The sequence below is a fragment of the Vombatus ursinus genome, unplaced genomic scaffold (genome assembly GCF_900497805.2).
Source record: "Vombatus ursinus unplaced genomic scaffold, bare-nosed wombat genome assembly UNPS02001419.1, whole genome shotgun sequence".
NCBI classification, from domain to species: Eukaryota; Metazoa; Chordata; class Mammalia; order Diprotodontia; family Vombatidae; genus Vombatus; species Vombatus ursinus.
Window position 1 is genome coordinate 4,672,091 of NW_020941197.1, and position 22,894 is coordinate 4,694,984.

The 22,894-nt window shown below is 41.6% G+C and overlaps 2 protein-coding genes across 2 annotated transcripts in view; both read left to right on the forward strand.

Moving 5' to 3' along the window:
* BCLAF3 (BCLAF1 and THRAP3 family member 3) overlaps nucleotides 1-22,894 on the forward strand; it is a 211,852-nt gene that overhangs the window by 127,560 nt on the left and 61,398 nt on the right. The gene's annotated exons all lie outside the window — the stretch shown is intronic.
* The window catches only part of SH3KBP1 (SH3 domain containing kinase binding protein 1), a 434,394-nt gene continuing 416,806 nt past the window's right edge, over nucleotides 5,307-22,894 (forward strand). Inside the window, exon 1 of the mRNA XM_027866157.1 lies at nucleotides 5,307-5,688. Within this exon, the coding sequence (XP_027721958.1) occupies nucleotides 5,685-5,688 (4 nt within the window). The 5' untranslated portion in view covers nucleotides 5,307-5,684. The remainder of the gene's footprint in view (nucleotides 5,689-22,894) is intronic.

Here is a 22,894-nt window from a genome sequence, read left to right on the forward strand (position 1 = left end):
GAATACCTTAGCTTCCCCAGCAGGGTGGGATCCTAGTCCAGTCTCGTTATCAGCAATGTCCTTCAAGAGACTGAACTTTTAAAACCAGGACTTTAGAAGAAGGAGAGAACTCTAGATCTCCCTAAATTATTGGTCATCAATAATCATTTCTCTCAGTCGGCAGACTCATAAACCATTGTCTACCAAACCTGGGCCATACTCTCCCACAAATATACACAGAGTTCACAGAAGGGAAGAATGTGCATGAATTTAAAGTATAATTGTACTCTAACACACACAAAGGGAACAAATGAAGTTTGCTATAGGCCATAGCATCAGTGATGAATGAGTTGTCCTGATGCTCAGCTGGGCAGGACCCTTGAAGGGCAAGGTGTCTCTCTTAGACAGGCGAGGTTTCTTATAGGCCACAGTTTCTCAGCTGGATGGGTTAGTCCACTGCTGGGCTAGTTGAAACAGGTCACTTGGCTGCTGAGCTAGCTCCTAATTGTGCTCCGCTGGTGTTCTGACTAGACGGGCAGGTTGATCAGCTCCTGAGCAGAGGTTGCAATACTGTGCAGGTGCATTATTCTGCCACTAGGGGGCTGCTGCTCCATCTGGGCTGGGCAGGTTGCTCATCCCCTGGGCTTTTCACAGGGTGTGTGGGGCGTCGTGGCTGGATGCGTCTTGCTCTATTTTAGGCAGCCGCACTACTGTGTGGTATTCTCTCCCTTCAGTTAGAGCAGGGGTAGGGAATCTGCAACCTTAAGGCCACATGTGGTTAGACTAGTGTTCAGTTGGAGTGCTACTGTGCACTTTCAGCTAGGTCAAATGACACTTATTCGAGGACTGGCAGAAACCTCCCCTTTTTAAAATTTCCTCACAGTTTTAGCTCTGAGGTTCATCACCTCTAGGAAGAAGTTGGGAGATGTCCAGCCCTGTCTAGTTAGTCAATTTTGCCTGGGTCAGAGTCAGACTCTGCCTATACTTAAGAAGATCTGCCAAGTTGCCTTTCTCAGACTCCTGTTAAGTCTTTTGAGTGGCTGGGTACAAAGGTAATGAAAAGGTATATATGCCCTAGAGAAAGTTTATTGTTTTACTGGCTTCTGAGCTAGTCAACCCTAAGATGCTTTTTGAGGAATGGAAAATCATCATAGCATCTTTACATTTCAATGCCTGTCTTTTTGCCCCCACTAACTTTCACCTTTGTTGAAATGCAGATGGAACCCAGCAACCCCATAAAGTGATATCTAGAAAACTAGGGAAGAGATGAGAAAGTTCTACAGAACTTTTATCAAAAGTAAAAGAATGGACAGCAGGTGGGAGAGTTGGAGGTTCAAGTATTGGACTGTGCTTCTAGGCAGTGAGAGTTGAATCTCATATATTTGAACTCCTAATTGGGATAAACCAAAATAGGCTCAACGAATTAAACAAATGGACCCAATGGCTAGTTATTAGTTGATGTTAGAAGGGAAGTCTCCAGAGGTGTGTTACAAGGCTCTGTCCAGTTCAGTATTTTTGTCAGTGATGTAGATGAAGGTCTCATGCTAACTAAGGGTTAACTAACTAAGGCTAGGTAAGGACAAGAGAAGTAGAGTTCAAAAAGACCTCCATAGACTAGAATGGTGGATCAAAAGTATCAGCATACAATTTAATAGAAACAAAAAGAAAATCTAACACGTTCAAAATATTGCACAAGTGAAGATAAAGACCTGATCTAGTGTTGCTTCATGTGAAAAAGACCTAGGATTTTTATTTGACTGCATACTGAGTCAAAACATTTACCTGGCTGCCAAAACAAAAACAAAACTAAAACCCAACACGATCATAGGCTAGAGTAACAGAAGTGCCGTTCAGAACCAGAGAGGTCCTTAGTCCCACTATTTTTTTGTTGTCGCTCAGTCATGTCCAATAGTACATGACCCCATGGACCACTGCACGGCCTTTCTGATGCAGTTTTGGGTTTGCTGGGAACCCTGAAAAGTCAGGGTACAGGGCAGTATCGTCTTGGAAAGAATTCATGCACTCAAACCTTCTTCCAGTCAAAATGACAATATTCATTGTAACACCAGTAGAAGAGGGCATAGTTCCTAGAGAATCTGCAACTTAACAGAGGTGAAACTGATATTTACATACAAAAAAAAAAGGGACAGTGAAAAGCCTGGTGTGGGCCAGGTGCAATAGCAAAAGGAGTGTTAAATAGTCTGGGGTGGGCCAGATTCCTTGGGCAAGACTCCAGTGATCTAGGCTGCTGAAATGTATGGCAAAATTCAGGGGCTGGGTTGTTTTCAAAGCTATGGTCTTTTCCTTTTAGGGCTCCAGGTCCCATCACTCCATCACTTAAATCCTCCACTATCTCTCAAAGTCTGTCCAAGTTCATGTTCCTTGTTTCCATGACATTATCTATCCATCTTATCCTCTGTGGTCCTCTTTTCCTTTTGCCTTCAATATTTCCCAGCATCAGGGTCTTTTCCAATGAATCCTGTCTTCTCATTATGTGGCCAAAGTATTCAAGCTTCAATTTCAGTATTTGACCTTTCAGTGCATAGCCTGAATTTATTTCTTTAAGTCTTGACTGATTTGATCTTGCTGTCCAAGGGATTCTCAAAAATCTTCTCTAGCACCACAATTTGAAAGCATTGATTTTTCAGGGTTCAGCTTTCCATATAGTCCATCTCGAACAGCCATACATTGCTATTGGAAAAACCATAGCTTTGTCTATACGGATCTTTGTTGGCAAGGTGAGGTCTGCTTTTCAGTATGCCATCCAGATTGCCATGGCTTTCCTTCCAAGGAGCGTCTTTTAATTTCATGGCTGCAGTAGCTGTCTGTAGTGATCTCTGAACCCAAGAACATTAACTCTGACACTGCTTCCATTTCTTCTCTCCCTCTATTTGCCAGGAAGTGAGGGGACCAGTTGCCAAGATCTTAGTTTTTTTTGATGTTAAGCTTCAAGCCAGCATTTACTCGCTATGCTTGTTAGGTCTCATTTGTGGTATCAAGTTCAGTAATGTGTTAGAAGAAAATCTTTGTTCCAACCTTTGCCCTCAATAACAGAGCAAACAGAGAAAACTAGGAGTTTATTGTAGCATCCAAGGCAAAAATGTGCTGAATATGGCCAGGCAATGATTTCAAACACACATGCTTTTATAGACAACGTTTTGTAATAAGAGAAAGAAAATATGGATAGGTACACATTTCCAAAAAGGGACAAGCCATTAAATCTCAGGCCTTCCCCCATTCCCACATCATAGGGAAATGGGATTAGAGATGAAGAGGCATGTGGCTACTTGCTGGCTAGCAGGCAATAAAAAGAACCAGAGGAAAGGATCAAAGTATATGCCTTCTCTCCCTGTGGACTGGTGAATACTTCTTCCAATTGACTGGTTAACACGTACCTAGAAGACAAGCAAGACCGGAAACAACTGAGACTGACTCAGCACAGATTTCAATAAATAGGAGCCACTTTTTAAGAGAAAGATTGATAAAATGAAATGTGACAAGGATGCTGAGGGGAGTCTTACAACCATGCTATATGAAGAAGGGCAGTATATTTATAAAGCCTAGAGCAGAAAAGACATGGAAATAACTTCAAATATTTGAAAAGCTGATCTTTATAATATCTGAACATCCTGTTTTAGACTGCTATACTCTGGTACTTCAGAATGAAGTACTAAACTTTGAGTCAAAAGACCTGGGTTCAAATCTCAATCCTGTTATTCACTACCTTGGTAACCTTGGGCAGGTTACTTTTTTACCATTCTGGGTCTCATTTTTCTCAATCATGAAATTATTGAGTTAGATTAGATGGTCTCTAAGGTCCTCTTTAGCTCTAATGTGCTGTGATTTGATTCTGTCACATGAAAGAGAGTTTGGGTTTACTCTGTGTTATTCTAGAGAACTAGGACCTTAGGATAGAATTTACAAGGCTGAAGATTTGGTTTTACCATAAATAATGGTTGCTTAACAATATGAGCTGTCATCTAATTGTTATCTGTCAACCAGGCAGCCAGGTGGTACAATGGATAAGTCAGGAAGACCAGAGGTCAAATCTGACCTTATTAGCTTACTTTACTTACTAGTTTCGTGACTCTGGGCAAGTCACTTAAGCTGTCTGCCTCAACTGTAAAACGGGTTAATAATAATACCCACTTCCCAGGGTGGTTGTGAGGATCCAGTCAGGTAATATATGTAAAGGCAGGCGCATACTAAATATTTGTTTTGTTTCTTCCTTCCCATCAATCAACAGATGACTACATGACAACTTCTTTGTCAGTGGCCCCTCCAGGGAAACAATGCCTGCACTGGGTAGAAGGTTGTATGAGATGACCTCTAAGGTCCCCTCAAATTCTTAATATTCAATGATTTTTTTTTTAACAAATTCATGTACCTGTTTCTCCTTTACCTGTTTACCTTTTCCCATTCCACTGCCTTCTACAATGTCACCTATTACCGTGTCTGTTTCTATCCTATTCCATTTTCCCCCCAGTTGGGGGGGGTGGGGCAGGAGTAACCATATTCTTCCCTATCATCCCAGGCACCCAGTTTTCTTTTCTCTTGTATTCCTTTTTGTTTCATTGACTGACTCTCTCGCAGCCATAAAGGGAGTCACTTGGGAGCGCCTCCCCTCTAATCCCCCAGCCACTTTCTTGCTTTTACAGGTCCTCATCTCCCTCATCCCCCCTCCCACCCTGTCAAGGATAGGATAGGTCCTCATCCTTCATCCCTCCACCCACCCCCCAATTTCTAGTCTCGCGGAATCTCGCGACAGCTTCCCGCCAAGCGGACCCTTGCCTCGGTCCGCTTGAGCCGCTGCGGCAGCTGCAAGAGTAGCGGCGGCGGCGGCAGCATTAGCAGCAGCAGCGTCATTAGCAGCAGCTGCGGCAGCGGCGGCAGCGGCCGCAGCTGGAGGGGGCCGAGCCCGCATGCTCCAGCCGGCGCCTCGAGGGCGTGCGTAGCCTCGAGGGCGTGCATGCCTGTGCGCGCGCGGGGGCGGCCTCTGCAGCCCTGCCCCCAGCCCCAGGCTTACCCTCCCGGGAGTCCTGGGGCTTTAATGCACAGACGCTGACTTGACGTTTGCCACCCCCTTTCCCTCCGCCCCTTTCCTACCCCTCCCAATCCTAGCCCAGCCCTGGCGGAGCCGGAGCCGGAGCCGGAGCAGGAGCGGAGCCTCCCCGGCAGGCGGAGCCGCAGGAGTAGAAGCTAGAGCCGCGGAGCTGCGGTTTGGAGGAGGTGAGGGCTGGGTGGCTGCCGCCGCTGCCGCTGCCGCTTCTTCTTCTTCTTCTTCTTCTTCTTCTTTTTTTTTTTTTTTTTGCAATTTCCATTTGAAGGGAGCAGGAAACACGGCGCAGCTGAGCGTAGCCAGCCACGATGCACCAGCAGCAGTGGCAGCAGCAGCAGCAGCAGCCGCCCCGGGGTAGCAGCAGCAGCAGCAGCGGCAGCAATAGCACCACCACCACCAACAGGAGCAGCGGCAGCAGCGGGAGGCCCTGAGAAGCAGGAGGAAACCAGAGAGGGGCGAGCTCCTGTCTCCACCACCACCCCTAAGTCGCCCTCCCCCGGTGCTCCCCACCTCTTGGGCCTCCAGCCCAAGCCCTCGCAGCTTACCCGGCTCTGGGGATCCCCTTACCCCCAGATCTCTCCACGCCTCGCTCTCCGCCTCCGCAAACTTTCACGCTGTTTCTGCTGCCCAGTCTGGCTTTACACCAATGGGTGAGTGCCGGGGCGGGGGCTGGGGGGTACCGGGGGAGTAGCTAGAGAGGTCTCCCCGAGGGCTTGGGGTGGAGGAGGAGGAAGAGATGGGGGGAGAGGGAAACCTAGCCATCCGTCCCCCACCCCCAGCCTGGCTGGGGGGGGAGGGGAAGAGGGGAGTCTCATGTCTGTGCCTCCTCCACCCGATCAACTTTCTGCCCTCGGTTGTCTGCCGGGTTCATCATGTTTGTCCCCCTGTTGCGCCACGGGATTTTTGTTCTGGGGGTGGGTGATCTTCTACCCATCCTCGTTATCTCCACTGCTGGCGAATTCTGGAGATGCACAAGTTAGAGAGAGAGAGAGACAGAGACTGCCAGGAGAGAGCCTTCCGAGCTGTGCAGTTTACCCAAGGTTGTTTCCTAGTCCCCTTCTTGGAGCTTGTCACTGAGTGGGGTGATGCGCAAATCTAGAGCATTGCTTTAATGCTCAAGACTAAAACATACACCCAGGTGTGCTCACTCAGGATCTAGCCAGGCTGTCGGGAAAGATACACACTTGAGCAGTTACACTCAGACAGCATTTTTTCCCTCGTTGCTGGGGCGGGGGTCCGAACACGTTCATGGTCGCATACACACTGCGTACAATCTGCTGTGCAGACAGGAAATCTGAGTGGGCGTAGGTGGGGTTTGGCATCTCAGGACCGAAGGGGGTGTGGAGGGGACAGTTGGTGATGGGGGGGAACGGGTTGTACAGTCTGCCCCTGCCTCCGAAGCGGGGTGGGTGGGGGGGCGTCTTTGGAAGGTGAGAAGTAAGGGTGGGCTCCACACCTGGGTCAGCCAAGGAAGCAGCCTTTAAGGACTCCCCTTAGGAAGTATGGGGAGCTGAAACTGACAGCTCTGAAATCCTGAAGGTTTCCAGGATCCTCAGTTTCCTTCGCCTGTTAGACGTGTCTGAGAAAAGAGGACCAGTAATGCTTTTTGCTTCTCCTTTTGCCAGGAAGACCCCGGAGAACTGAAGGAAGATGTATTTTAGGGAGGATGAGGGGGGCGTGGTTCACTTTTTTTGGGAAGAGTTTTCCCTATCTGTCCTCCTCCCCCTCTTTTCCTGCCTTGGAACCATTCCCTTGCTGGCTGGTGATGGAGCCGGTTTAAATACCGAGGAAGCTAAGCCTCAGCATGCTGCTGGCCATTTAAACCCCACGCTGGTTGGCTGCTTTCATCCTGGGAGCCTGCGGCAGCTTTCAGAAAAGGACAGCTCTGGGAGCGCCTCCTGTTTGCACCCAGTCGCCCATAGATGGTTCAAATGAATGAATCCTAAACAGAGGGCACAGGGTTGTTGGGGGAGGGAGCTGTGTTTGACAGTGGCATCGCTGACGGCTCCAAAGTGTACCCACAGGCTGCCAGCTCCTGATGGGCCAGTCTGGGATCTGATGTAGCATATGTCTGTGGAACGGCATCTCTTTGTGTACAGTCAAGGCATCTGTGTTCTCTCCTTCTCTGTTGCTGAGGCCACTATATTTGTCACAAAAGGAATTTTAGAGCTGGGAACCTTAGAGATCATCTAATCCAACTCATCTCGTTTAATAACAGGGGAAACTGAGGCCAACCCCAGATTCCCTCTATTTCTCCAAACGGGGCAATCTCATCACACCTTAATTTTGAAGGGCAACTTTGTAGGATACCCCCTTCCCCCAAACCCCTGTTTTTGTAGGTTGAAGGCTGAAACAGGCTAATCTGTTTTCATTATACTCAATAAAGACTGCCTTTTATGGTAGCAACAAAACATTTAAGCAAATAGTTTGCCCTTTTGGCACTGAAATCTTCAACCCAGTTTAGTGTCTCAGAGTGAACTAGAGATGGTACCTATTTAGCTCATTGACTGAGATTGTGTTGACTAACAGTGTGTTTGCTGGGACAGGCCTATTAAACATTTTGGTGTTCAGTATAGTCAGACTTTTCATGACTCCATTTGGGGTTTTCTTGGTACATATATGGGGAATGGTTTGCCGTTTCCTCTCCAGCTCATTTTACAGCTAAGGAAACTGAGGCAAATGGGGTGAAGTGACTTAGGCCAGGGTCACACAGCTAGTAGGTATTTGAGGCCGGATTTGACCTCAGGAAGGTGAGTCTTCCTGATTCCAGGCCCAACACTGTATCCACTTCACTACCTAGCTGCTCCAGTAATAATAACTAACATCTATATAGGGCTTACTGTGAGCCAGACACTTTACAATTATTATCTCATTTGATCCTCACAACAACAATGGAAGGTAGGTGTTATTATTATCCCCATTTTACAGATGAGGAAACTGAGGCAAACAGGAGTTAAATGACTTGCCCTGAGTCATACAGTCTGAGGCTAGATTTGAACTCTGGTCTTCCTGACTCCAGGCCCAGCATTCTACCCACTGCTCAATACCTTGCTTTTTCTTCTCTTATAGTATGATTTTGGGTCCTCTTAGGTTACTCGCTAATCTCACTTAAATGTCTGAATTAGGTTGCAGGTTATGACAAAGTAGGACCTATTAACTGAAGTTGAAAATTCAGAGACACTAATTCTATGTATTTTAGAGAAGGTAAGAGAAGTGTCTGGAGGGCAAAAGCACAACATGAGTTATTATTATTTTATTATTTCCTAAAATTATGTTTGAAGCAAGAAGACAAGGAAAGGATAGCCTCACTTCTTAGGGCAGATGGTTTAATGTTAGCAAGGGATAGAGAGAAAACAGAGCTATTTAACCCCTATTTTACTTAAATTTTTCTTTTACCTTCTGATCTGAAAGGATAGAAAAGTGTAGTTGAAAGCAGATTGAAGTCTAGAGCTAGGTAAAGAGATAATAACATAAAACTAAACATCCAGGATTACTGAAAGGACTCACAAAAGTGATTTTGGAGAGTAGAAGAAGTACTTTTGAATTGGAAGAAGGCAAATACCTCTTTAAAAAGGGAGAAAAGAGGCTTATAGAAATCAATGAACTTGATGTTGCCTAGCAAAATTCTAGATGGATTATTCTAGGGCAGGTGGATGAATATGAATGAATTAAAAACATTAATTAAGCACTTAGTTAACAGCTAAGAGTACAAATATAAAAGGCATGATAGTCCTTGCACTCAAGGAGCTTATATTTTGATGAGGGAGTCAACATATATAATAGAGTGGTAACCAGGGAGGAGAGTCTTGATTAGGAAACTAATAAAGTTTTGATTAGAAAAGTAAAGTAGGATGGTAAGTGGAGTTGTCATATCCTTTTTAAGAATAGAAGTGTTGGTGGCAGCTAGGTGGCACAGTGGATAGAGCACCGGCCCTGAAGTCAGGAGGACCTGAGTTCAAATTTGGCCTCACACCAAATATTTGACACTTACTAGCTGTGTGACCCTGGGCAAGTCACTTAACCCCAATTGCCTAAAAATTAAAAAAAAAATTTAAAAAAAAGAATAGAAGTGTTGATTGGTTTGTGATTATCTAGAAAGGGAGACAGTGATTACTGGAAACAATATGGATTCACTAAGTCATCATAGCAAACTAAGCTTGTTTTTTTTTAAGCTGCTTTTTATTGTTAGAGTAGGGAAACAGTGTAGACATTATGTATCTACTTTTTTTTTAACTAGGAATTTGACAGGTGTCTGTGCTATTCTGATGGACAAATTATATACTTTTAGAAGGATTTGGGACTAGTTGAACACTCAGAGAGCTTCCACCTTGAAGGACATCTTTATTGTCATGCCCAAGAACTTTCCTTGGCCTTGGCTCATTGAACATTTTAATCAGTGACTTAGAGATAGACCTTGAAGGAATGCTTAAGTCTGAAGGCAAATTAAAAACAACAAAGAAACCATAAAATGGCCATTGAATGAAAGAATTGAAAAGTTCTTAGGTTGTAAGAAGGGACCAAGTCTTTCATGTTTATACGTAGGAAAAATAAATGTAATGTTCCACAGCAGTTAGATTTTTTTTAATCAATTGCAAAAGTATGGTAGTTAGTACTTTTTGTGTTAATAGAAGTATACTGTCTAGAACTGGAGGACGCTAGTCCTTCTGTACATTTTCTTAGAGCTCACATTTTGAGGGAGACATTGACAAACTAGAGGTAAAGGAGGAGGAGGAGGATTGGTCAGGGAACCTGGAAACAGATGAATGAATTGGAGATTTTTAGCCTAAAAAAAGATCAGGTTTATGATAACTGTCTTCAACTAGAAGAATGATTAGACAATTCAGTACAACTCTGGAGAGTAGAACTAGGACCAATTGGTGAAAGTTACAAGGAAACAAACTTAGAGATAAATTAAGAAACTGACAAAATTGGGAACAAATAGAACTGTCTAAAAATGAAGTGGACTATGTTTAAGAGTTACTAAGTTGCCGGAGTATTTCAGCAGAAGCTATATAATCCTTTATGTAATCCTCCTCATAGTTGTTGCATTGCATTTATGACCGCTAAGGTCTCATCCTACCATGGAAGTTCTCTTGGGTAGTTGGTACAATAGGAGAACATTATCCTAAAATATCAACATGTAATGCTTCATAAAATGCATATCATACTCTGATTTGGCCTGTACAAAATGTCATTCACTCAGCTACAAGTTGCTTAATAGAAATTAAACAGAGGGAAATGGGAATGATATAGCTTTTGATACTATTGACCACCCATATGACCTATATATGTCCAGCCCTGAACTCCAATCACCCATCATCACCAGACTGCACAGAGGAGGCAGTGTGGTAGAGTAGAAAGAGCACTGGTACTGAAGTCAGAGGACATGGGTTCAAATTCTGCCTTGGATGCTTGTTTTGTGAGTTTTGGTGAGTCACTGAAACTCTCTGGGCCTTAGTTTCTTCATCTGTTAGAACGAGAGGAAGAAGCTTGGACTAGATGACCTCTTAAAGGTTCTTAATCCTTTGTCCTGTTGTGGAACCCTTTGGAAGTCTTGTGAAACCCAAGGGTAGTTAGGTAGTAGAGCATTGGGCTTGAAGTCAGGAAGACTCATCTTCCTGAATTCAAATCTGGCCTCAGATGCTTAGTTGAATGACCCTGGGCAAATCACTTATGCCTGTTTGCCTCAATTTCCACATCTGTAAAAGGAGATGGAAATCACTCCAGTGTTTTTGCTAAGAGAACCCCAAATGGGGTCACAAAGGGTTGGACACAAAAGAAAAATAACTGAACAGCAACACGAAGCCCGTGGGCCCCCTCTCAGAATTACATCTTTAAGTATATCAAATGAAATACACAGGATTACCAAAGGAAAACACTTATATTGAAATAAAGATGTCTTTTTTCACCATCGAGGTTCACTGACTTGGATGTCCAGGTTAAGAACACCTTTTCCAGATCTCAGGTCCTGGGATCTGTGGTTCCCTATCACCTCCAGGATTCAATATAAAATATTCTGTTTGCTTTGGTACTTAAAGTCTTTCACTATCTATCCCTTTTTATCTTTCCAGTTTTCTTACACTGCAGTCTCTTCCTTGTACTTTCCTATCCAGTAAGACCTGCCTTCTTGCTGTCCCTTGCCCTTGAATACTCCGTCTCCTGACATGGCTGGGATGCTGTTCCTCCTTACTTCTACCTACTGGCTTCCGTCAAGACTCAGCTCAAATCCCACTTGCTATGGGAGCCCCTTTCCCAGTCCTCCCCACAGCTAGTGCCTTCCTTCCCATCTACTCAGTCTTCTAGGACTTGTACTCAGATCTTTTTGCTTATTGTCTCCCCCATTACAGTGTGAGCTCCATGAGGGAGGGACTGTGATTTTGGCTTTCTTTGTATCCCTACCGCTCAACACAATTCATGGTACATAGTAAGGGCTTAATAAATGCTATTGGCTGATGAATCTCCTACTGAATTTTCCTTAAGCCTCTCAGGTTCCACATATCTAAAATACAACTGGTTATCTTCCTTTTTAAACCTTTCCTCTTGACTTCCCCTTGTTTCTGCTGATGTTACTGTCATCCTCTTTGTAACCCAGGATTTTTATCCTTAGAGTTTTCCTTGATTTCTCCTACTTCACGCCCTTATCCAACCACTTGCCAAAACTTGTTGACTCTCTCTGACATCTCTTGAATCTTTATTACTGTTTCCCGGAACTATTTTCTTAGACGTCTTATCTCCCTATTTCTCCCCATTTTCAGTCTCTCCTTTCTCTACACAACTGACAAAAGGCACAGGTCTGATTGGGTGACTCCCCTGCTCAAAAAACTTCAGTGGCTCTCCATTGCCCAAGTGATAAAAATTCAAATTCTTTAGCCTGACATTTAAAGCCCTCCACTGTGTGACTGTCATCTACCCTGCCAGTCTTATCTAATTCTCTTCTCTTTGACACATTATACATTCTAGGTAAACTGAGTTATCTGCCATTGCTCAACTTAAGACCCTATCTTTTATCTCTTTGAATGAATGAATGAATGATAAAATATCAAGTTCTTACTATGCGCCAGATGCTGGCTTACTGTGCGCCAGATACCGAGTGAAGCCGTGGTGATATAAGTAAACAAGATTGACACTCTGCCCAAGGAGCTTACAGTCTAACTGGGGGAAATAACACTTAAAGAAGAGCTGAAAAGAGGATTTGGAAATGGCCAGGAAGTAAGATGGAGGCCCGGTTCTTGCCAGAATAGGGACCTCTTACAAAAGAGTACCTCTCAGAGCCTAGTATCTGAGGGACAAAGCCAAGGTTCCATTGGGATGGGGATGAAGATGGTGAGGATTATGGCTGAAGAGTAGGCATTGTGATTTAAAAGTGACCAGCATTCACTCAAATGTGTTCCCTCTGCCATGAATGCACTTCCCTCATCCTCCTGGCCTATCTGCTTTTTGAATCCTTGTCTTCTTCAACATTCAACTCAGGTACCACCTCTTCCATGAAGCCTTCCTGGATACATGCTTTCTGCCATTAATGCTCTTTCCTGATCAAATTTTCCATATACTGTATATATTTGTGGGTGTAGCTCTACCTTTCCCCTTTCTCCCTCTTATTTCATTTTTGTGTATGTTTCCTCAATGCTTTGAATTTAGTAGGTGATTAATAAATGTACATCAAATTACATTGAATGTGAGGCAACTAAAGCAGTCCTTACTGTTGTGTGATTATATTGAGAGGTATTAGAACTAGTGGATCTGAATTTTGAGAAGCCCTTGTGTGTGGTGTGTCTTTATTTCTGAGATTTAAAGATGGCATTTGTTATCATTTCTAGGTTCTGCTACATTAAAGGTTAACTGTTATAAACTTGTTTATATTGGGAAATGTAAACTCAGAAGAAGGAAGGATCTCTCAATAAAAACCATTTCATTGCTAGATACAGACTTAACATTAACTCTCTTGACTTTTGTGCTAAAGTTATGGGCCTGTCAATTTATAAAACGGTGATAATAACTTTGTTTCACAGAAGTGGTATGAAATCTACCCAAAATGAGATTTGTCAGATTTTGGAAACTAGAACAGCACAACATAGGCATTCAGTTGTTTTTTGGGTGGCCCATGCCACGTTCCCTTGGGTCATCATCATAAGTGTGATTTTGTCCAAAACACGACAGATAATGTTTTTAGTAGATTAATTCCACCTTTTATGGAGAAAGGGTGAAGGACATTACTTTTCCTCGAGGGTGAGAACACCGCAAACAACTTCTGGTTTGGCAGGCTGTGCTGCAAAAACTGTGTCGTGCATACCACAAATGGAAAAATCTTTTTAAAATCAAAAAAGTCAAGCTTATCTTCATTCATGTATCACCTCACTGCAGTAACCCTAAGAAAATTGGAGAGTACTTCTTCCAGTTTTCAGTCACTCCGTTTTAATCTTCATCAATGTGACTATCACCAAGGACAATATTTTTCCCTTAGAAGACAATTTTCAGGAATTTGAGATTGTCAGGTGTTAATCCTCAGAGCCAGAGAAGTTCAATGTGAATATCTAATTTAATTAATATATATGTATGTATTAGGATGGTAAGAATAGTGTCTTATTGAAAAAAATCTGCTATTTTATTAAACATTTTATTTTTTAAAAATATAAACATTTTATTAAACATATTTGTGATAAAATGGATTTTTTTATTTTAATAGGCTTTTGCTTTTATTCAGAAAATAGTGAGGCACACAACAGCTTTAGGTGATTTTTCTGAAATGTAAAACACAAAAAAAAGGGTTGATAGATATGGAAGATTCAGAACTTCAGTATCTACAGATTTATATAATCTATTCACTTAGAACTTTATTTTTTTCTTTTTTTAAATTTTTTTATCTTATTTTTAGGCAATTCGGGTTAAGTGACTTGCTCAGGGTCACACAGCTAGTAAGTGTCAAGTTGGTGTTTGGTCTGAGGCCAGATTTGAGCTCAGGTCCTCCTGACCCCAGGGCCAGTGCTCTATCCACTGCTCCATCTAGCTGTCCCTTAGAACTTTATTTCTTACATAAATGTATACAGAATGATTTTCTGTTAATGGAGCAGACAGTAAAACTTAACATGAAACATTTTGGTCTGATAGTTCCAGATCTTTTATCTTTCTATGAAATTGGTTATTCATGAAATGCCCTGTTACTAAATGTCTAGAAAATGTGCCCTTTGGGTTTTCTGGATGGATGTTTATACTGCTAGGCCCAGGTCTTATCCTCTTAAGAGGTATCATTACACCCCCAAATCTCTGTACAACAAAAGACTTGCTGACCGCAGTTTATGACTCACCCATTAGATAGGACCAAATTCCAGAAAAGATGAATTTAAAAAATCCTTTGGTATCTCTTGTGGTGCCTGTTAAATAGGTCTTTGATTTCAGATGACCTAATTGGCCCCCAACTTCATCCTGCCAAAACTTAGCCTTTTTAAGTTCATTATCTCACTTCTTTTATGTTTAATCAGATAATTTCCCCTCAGACAACTTTAACAGTATTTGAACCTTTAACTCATTTTCCTCTCTTCTGGTCAAATAGGGGTGTAGTAGAAAGAACACTGGATTTAGAATCTATTAGCCAATCTCAGTATGAGCAACTCTTTGAACTATGGTTAGAACATGGTCTTATCTTCTCCCTCCGTTTCTCTTTAGAAAGGACTGAAATGTCCGTTTTTGTTTTTTTTTAAGTCTTGTCCCATTATCAGGGCTTATAACATACACATGGATGCACAGTAAGTATTTGTTTATGATGATGATACCTGCTTGTTCCCATCATGGTATAATTGGTCTTCGTCATAGAAGCTGATTATGGGTGGAATAGTACCAGCACTCAGGCTATCTGTCACCTGAAAAAATGTTGTCTACTTGTTCTTTATAGCCTGCCAGAGTGTTTGTGAAACCCACTTGGCAGATTGCCAGGAGTTGCTCTTGAAAGCCTCCAGTGGTACATACACTAGTAAATAAAAATGAGCAGATGAGGAAGAGGAGGAGATATGTATCTCATTGTCCTCATAGGGCACAAAAGATTTCAAAGCACAAAATCATTCCCTGAGACTTCCTAACTAAACTGCCAAGCATTCAAACTCTGATGGGTTGGAATGAAAAAAAGGTATGCTTGCCAAAAAGACTATTTTATGGAGAACTCACACAGGGCAAGCGCTCACATGATGGTCAAAAGAAGTGATACAAGGACACTCTCAAGGTCTCTCTTAAGAACTCTGAAATTGATTGTGTGACATAGGAGACACTGGCACAGGATTGCTCAGCATGGCGTGCCCACATCAGAGAAGGTGCTGTGCTTTATGACCAAAGCGCAATTGAGGTAGCGCAAAAGAAACACGAGATGCACAAATTTAGAGAATACGCCCCAAGTGTTCACATGGACTCTTTGTGGTAGAGCATTCTGCTCTCGTATTGGTCTGATCAGCCATAGTCGGACACCATGTAACTTGATTCTAGCATAGTGATATCATTTGCTACTCATGTTTAATAAAATAGCAGGTTGTCTTTAATAAGACACTGTTCTTACCATCCTAATACATACATACATATTAATTAAATTAGATATTCACATTGAACATCTCTGCCTCTGAGGATCAACACCTGGCAACACTCCAGCCTTAAATCAACAACAATAACAAACCCTTCTGGAGCATAATGATTCCTGTTATGGAGCCATCCTCTCAATGAATAGAAGAAGAATCAATCTATTTAAGCCTTAGCACTTTTCACTGACTGTCTTCTTCCCTGTTCTTGTAACAGTGACCTCATCTTTTGTCACTTCATCTTTAGATACCTAAGTTGTAAACCCAGAAGGCTGGGTGGAGGCTTTAAATAATAGAAGTCCTAAATGGGGTTCATTCTTCCATATCTGCCGTGTCTGACTGTCCTAGGGATTTTTCTTCCCTGGACTAGCCTTTGGGACTCTGTTCTGGACCTCTTTCCCCTACCCTGGTCCCAACGTGTACATTGATTCATGAAATTGTAGAATCTTAGAGCTCAGAAGGACCATTTGACCTATCTCATTTAATACATGAGAATACTGAGGTAGTTACTGGCAGAGCCACAGGCTGAACCTTGATCCTTCTGTCTACTACCTCCTGCTGCCTTCTTAGTTTTCAATCATGAGATTAAACATGTTCACCCATTTTTATTGATTTAGGGTCAGTCTACTATGGGACACGTATGAAAGAAAGCCCAAGCATCCAGATTGTGATTACAGGTAGTGAAAGAAAGGGGGGAAATGTACATTAAATAAGTGTAAAAAAAGAGAAAAATAAATACAATTTAATTCTTTCAAATTTTTATTTCAAGGTGGCTGTTTCTTTTTTTCATTCAATCTGTTTGTGGTAGCCAGGTATCATGGGAACAGGACAGTATGTAAAGTTGAAGGACCTACCTGGTTTTGAATGCTAGCTCTGCAGCTTTGAAAAATTCCGTAAATTAACCTATTAATTGTTAGGCTGTGGGCTTTAGATATTTGTTAAGGTCCAGACTCTACCGGTCTTTGCATTCCTTCAGTCTTCTAATGACAGAATTGACTCTGACAGCAGAGGTGGTGTTGGAGGTCCACATACCACCTGCTGCTGTTTTCAAACAGGATCCTCATTGCCAAATGGCTTGCCTCTTTATTTTGGTGTTGCCTCAGAAGGAGCAACTGTACACCTGTACCAGCATGCAGGTCTGTCTAATGGGTACTTTTAGTCATGTTGCCGGCAGCAAGATCCAAGCTTGGGGAATCTGATTTTCTTCTTCTTACCTCTTACCCTGGGCAAGCAAGGAAGCAACAAGCAGTTTTGTTTTGTTTTGTTTTTTGCTTTTTTTTGGTGAGGCGATTGGGGTTAAGTGACTTGCCCAGGGTCACACAGCTAGCGGGTGTTAAGTGGCTGAGGCCGGACAAGCAGTTTTTTAAGTGACAGGCACTGACGGTACTAAGTTCTGGGGATAGAAAAAAAGGCAAAAAATGGTTCCTGCCTTTAAGGAGCTCACTGTCTAATTGAGGGACAACATGAAGACAACAATGTGAAAACGATGTATCTACACATAAATGTATACATACATGTGAGTGCGTGCATTTGTACACATACACAACACACATGTATACATATGTATACGTGTGCACGCTTATGTATGTGTGTGTATATATATATACTATATATACACACATAAATACGTACACACATGATAAATTGAAATTAATATCAGAGAAGACACCTAATGTTAAGGGGGATTGTGAAAGCTTACGGATGATGGGATTTTAGCTGAGCCTTGAAATAAACTGAAGAAGCCAGGAGGTGGAGGCAAGGAAGGAGAGCATTCCAGATATAGGGGGATGGTCAAGGAAAATACCTGGAGTGGGGAGAGAGAGTATCTTATGCTGAGGTCAGTGTCCCTGATTGCAGAGTGTGTTGAGCAGGATAGGATGTAATAAGACTGGAAGGTAGAAAAGGGCCAGATCTGAAATCATGAAGAGCTTCGGTTGTAGTATGGAGGATTTCATATTGGATACTGGAGAGGATAGAGAGACATTGGAGTTTAGTGAATGGGGGGTGGCATTGAAGGAGAGCGCTGATAACTGAGAGAGATCAGGAAAGATCTGGTATAGGACTTGGCCCCTGACCTGAGTCTGGTCAAAGGAGATAAACAGCTTTTTCAAACGAAAAGCCATTTTTAAAAAAAGAAAAACTATATGAAAAAGCCATACCAGCAGCCATATTTAAAAAAATCCAAGTCACTAAATAATATAGAAATGCAAATCAAAACCTTTGATTTTTTATTTTATCTCTCACCATGATGGTCAACATAAGTCAGAAATAGTCACTCTTGGAGGCACTGATAATGCTTATTAGTGGAACTATGAATTGGGTCAACCATTTTCATGTATGCAGGGTCTTCAACAGGATGTTGTCTGCAGTTCTCAAACTAAAGGTTTGGTTTATTTTAGTCATAACACCTTTCTTGCTAGGATCTTGCAAATCAAAGTGATGTTTGCTGAGGTTGATAAGCGGAAGCATTGTGCTTGTATTTACTTCCTTTTATACAAGGGTAATTGTCACCCTTCTGACTTTATTCTTTATTTGACATGGTTAGATTTTCAAGGAAGCCTTGTGGACACAGCTTTGAGGCATTATCTTTCCTCCTAGGCACTATGCCTATGGTTCTAGTACTTGTCTCTAGATGAATAATGGTGGCTTGGCTTATGGGGTATAGTCTTAGGTATGTGTAACAAAGAGTAATAGGATAAAATATAGGTTCTAATAAATGTTACTTTTTTCATTAAAATAGGCTGTCCATGGAAATAACAAATATTTATTCTTTAGTTACAATCATTTGCAGAACAGATTCTATTTGGAGGCCCCATGTGGAACAAACATGGCTTTACAGAAACTTTCACACATTGCAGAAGCATCATTGTAAGATGTTTTTGAAGGTTATGTATTTCAAGACTTGTAATTCATGTTCAGTAGCTCTGTATGTGAGAAATGTCTCTTTTTTTCTCTTATTCTTAAAAGGGTTCTTTTGATTTCACATATTGGAACATTTGGAACCATTACTTTTTTTTTGGTTATCTTTGCATTTTCTTCTTTTAAGATTTTCTTTTTTTTATTATAGACTTGACATATCAACCAACGTGAATATTTCCATATACAAAGAACAGAAAAAGAGACTTGTGTATGAAAACATGAATCTATTACATGCAATTTGTTTTGTCAAAGTATATATTACATTTACACGATAGTACCAACACTGCCCTCTTTGTCTGTGTTCCTTTATAAATTTTCTTCTGTTCTCCTCTGGGTATTTTTTAATGCTGCATTGATGCCCTTTTTTTCTTTTCTTTTTTAAGCATCAATATCATTGCACAGTTTCCCCTCCACAAAATAAAAGCCCTCTCTTAAAACAAATAAGTACGAAGAAGCAAAAACAAATCCATCCATTGTGTCAGAAAAATGTGGGGCTCATTCTATGCCTACCACGACCCCTCTGACATAAAGTGGGAAATACACTTCATCCTGAGTCTTCTGGAGTTGACTGGTCCCCTCATTGATCAACTTTTCAGAGTTGTTCTCCTTTACAGTGTCACAGTTATTGTATAGGAACCAGGACTTGTTAATCATTAAAGAACACTAAATAGCCTTGTGGAATATTCTATAATAGCCTGATCCAGACATTTGAACATTCAGTATATCTACTTGAAAACATGTAGGAATCCTGTTTTTTTTTTTTTTTTTTAGTAGGGATAGAGACTGGACATAAAAATGACCAGAAAAGATTCCTGTATATTTTTCAAATAGTCATTTTATAGGTCCAAATGTCTGGGCCATACTCTTTAAAAAAATTAATTTATTGAGTATTTTGTTTTTCCCCAATTACATGTAAAAACAATTTTTAACATTTGTTTTTAAAATTTTGAGTTCCAAATTCTTTCCCTCCCTCCTCACCCCCTTCACTGAGAAGACAAGCAATTTGATATAGGTTATACATGTGTATTTTGAATTCATTATTACTCAAAAAAAATTCAGGCTAAGCACATTTGTTTCATTATCTTCTTTTTCTATTTTATAGTATATATAAAATGTTCATTTTATTTCCTGTTTGTGAATTTCAAAATTAAAAAAGACAGTCCCAGCCCTCGAGGAGCTTACATTCTAATGGGAGAAGAAGCATATATAAGGGAGCTGAAACATGGGAAAGGGAAGGTTCCCGAATGGGGGAGTGGTGGCAGGGTCTGGACAGTGGGTAGCTCCATGGCTAGCCTTGGCCCTTCCTCAAAATGGAGGTTCCCAAGCAATAACTGTGACATCGTGAGACTTCTGTGGAGAGGCTAAAGTAGGACATTTTTCTTTTGTTTATTGGGAATGGTAGAATGATGGAATGTTTTTGTTTTAAAAGTCCTTGGAGATAATATAATCCCAAGCCTTTCATTTTATACATGAAAACTTGAGACCTGGAGAAGTCAAATGCCTTGGCCAGGTTCACACCGTTTGAGATAGGCTAAGATAATAACTTCCTGAATCAACAGTCAGTCCACAAATATTTATTAAGTGAGCGTCTATACCAAGTACTCACTGTGCTAGATGCTGGTGATACAGAGATTAAAAATGGGGATGCAAAGATAACATGGACCAGTTCATGCCCTCAAGGGGCTTATGATATAGTCAGGGAGACCACAGGTAAATGTATAATAGGATTATAGATTTAGAACTGGAGAGGACCTTAGAGTCCATCAAGGCCAAACCTCTCATTTATAAATTAGGAAACTGGGAAACAGAGTTAAGTGACTTGGCCAGAGTTAATGTAGCTAGTAAGTATCTGAGGTAGGATTTGAACTCGGGTCTTCCTGGCTCTTAAACTCAACAGTCTATCAGCTGTGCTACCTAACTGCCTATATATAAATATGTTCAGAATAAATACAAAATAAATAGAGCACTAGTGACTGAGAGGATCAGTAAAGGCTTGATACAGAAGGTGGAGTTTGACCTATCTTTTAAAAAATTTTACATAATTTTAAAATTGATGTCTTTTGTTGTTTTTTTTGTATCACCATAATTTCCCTCAGTATCTCTCCTCCTTCCAGAAAGCCATCACATATAATAGATGATATTTTTTTAAAGATGGAAAAAAGAGGGGAAAAAATCATTGAGCTGATTCTTGAAGGAAGTAGGAGATTCGGCAACACAGAAGGAAGAATAGTATGCATTTTAGGCATAATGAACACCCAGTGCAAAAGTGTGGAGGTGAGAAATGTCAGGTGTGAGGATCAACCAGAGAGCCAGTTTGACTGGACTATTTTGTGCAGGAAAGGGAGTGATGTAATGAGGTTGGGAAGGTAGGTTGGGGTCAGATTGTGAATGACTTTAAAAACCAAACAGGAATTCACATTTGATTCTAGAAGCTGTTGGAGTCTGAGCATGATCAGAACTATGCTTAAGGCAAATGACTTTGGCATATGTTTAGTGGGGCCAGGGAGACCAATTAGGAGCCTATAGTAATAGTCTAGGTGAGGGGTGCCTGGTGAGTAGTGGGAAACAGGGCTATAGCAGAGATGCAGAAGTAGATAAGATGGGCTTAGGCAACTGATTGATTTGATAAATGGGGTGAAGGGGTGTTGAGTCATTCACAGGCAGTACTGAAATTCTCAGTTTGGGAGATGAGAAGGGTGGAGGTGTATGGGAGTTAGGCAGGGGGCAGTTGGAAAGTCCAGATACCCAAACATGTGGAAATGATAATGAGCTGAATGTTAAAGCAATTTTTGTTTTGTTTTGAGATTTTTGTAGTCCAAGTATGTGTTTGCTCTTGTGTTTATAAAACATCTTCTCTTCTGAAGTTGCTTATGTTATGTAAACGTTTCTTAAATCCATCTTCTGTGTTTTATTTATGGTCTAAGTTATCTGAACTTTCACTCTGACCAATCTGACAATTGAATTTTTTAAAATTAAAAAAAATTAATTAAATCAAGAGTATTATTTTAACTAATTTAATTAAAATAATACAAAGTAAAAATTTTTAAAAAAATTTAAAAACTGTCGGAGAGAGAGAGAGAGAGAGAGAGAGAAGCAGCTAGCTGGTGCAATGTAGAGTCCTTGGCTTGGGATCAGAAAACTCATCTTTCTGAGTTCAAATCTGGCCTCAGACACTTCCTAGCTGTGTGACCCTGGGCAGGTCACTTAGCCCTGTTTTTTCCTCATGGCAAGTCACTCTTAGCCAAGAAGACCCTGAAAGGGGTCACAAAGAGTCGGACCCAACTGAAGTGACTGAACAACAATAAGTTAGAGTACAATGAGAGGACAGAGAAAATGGGCATGTTATAGTTTCCCTAGTAGCTAGCACACAGTATACCTCCAGAACTCATTATCATTTGACTAAGCCTGTCCCACTTCTTGACATCCCTATTTCTATTGAATGTACAGCCATCTTTGCTGTCACTTAGGTTTGCAACCTCTGAGTCATCTTGGACTCATTCTTCTTTATTACACCAGTAAGTTGTCAGGTCTCTGGATTCTACCTTCCCAGCATTTCTCATATCTGTCCCCTACAGAACCCCTCCCTCACCCAACTTGGTTCAAGCCCCTAACCACTTCTTGTCTGGACTCTTGCAGTTTTCTCCTAATTGGGCTCCTGCTGCCAACCTGTCTTGTCTCCAGCCCTCTTCCATGCAGCTGCTACATTGATATTCCTAAAACACAGATCGATGTCAAGTTCCTGCTTGAAAAGCTTCAGTGAAACCTCCCTTTGGCCTCCAGGATAGAATAAAAACTCCTCTGTTTGGCATTTAAAGCTCTTCTTGGGCTGGCTCCAGCTGGCCTTCCCTTCATGAGTTCCTCTTGCTCCTACCCTTGTATTAGCCAAACTGGCCAACTCGATGCTCCCTATATATAGCATTCTGTCGCCTCCTCCGTAGCATTGTGCTGACTAGCCTTCCCCCACACTGGCAATGCGCGCTCCCTTTTCACTTCCACTTAGAATTCCTAGCTTAGAATATGAAGAATGTACTCATGAGACCTTTGATCCTTCATTAGGCCTTCTGCTGACTGATCCTCTCATTGCTTAGCGTTCTTTTCCTATTCATTTGTGTGTGTGTGTGTGCGCACGCACGCGCGCGTGTATACACCCACATCCACCCAACCGCCCCGTTTGTGTATTCTCCTAATAAAACATAAACTCCTTGAAGGCAGGGAGTGTTTAGTATTTGTTTTTCTATCCTTAGCACTTACTATAATGCCTTGCATGTTGTAGGCACTTAATGCTTACTGAATAGAATTGAGGTAATATGTTGTTCTTCAGTTGTGTCTAACTCTTTGTGACCCCACTTAGGGTTTTCTTGGCAGAGATACTGGAGTGTTTTGT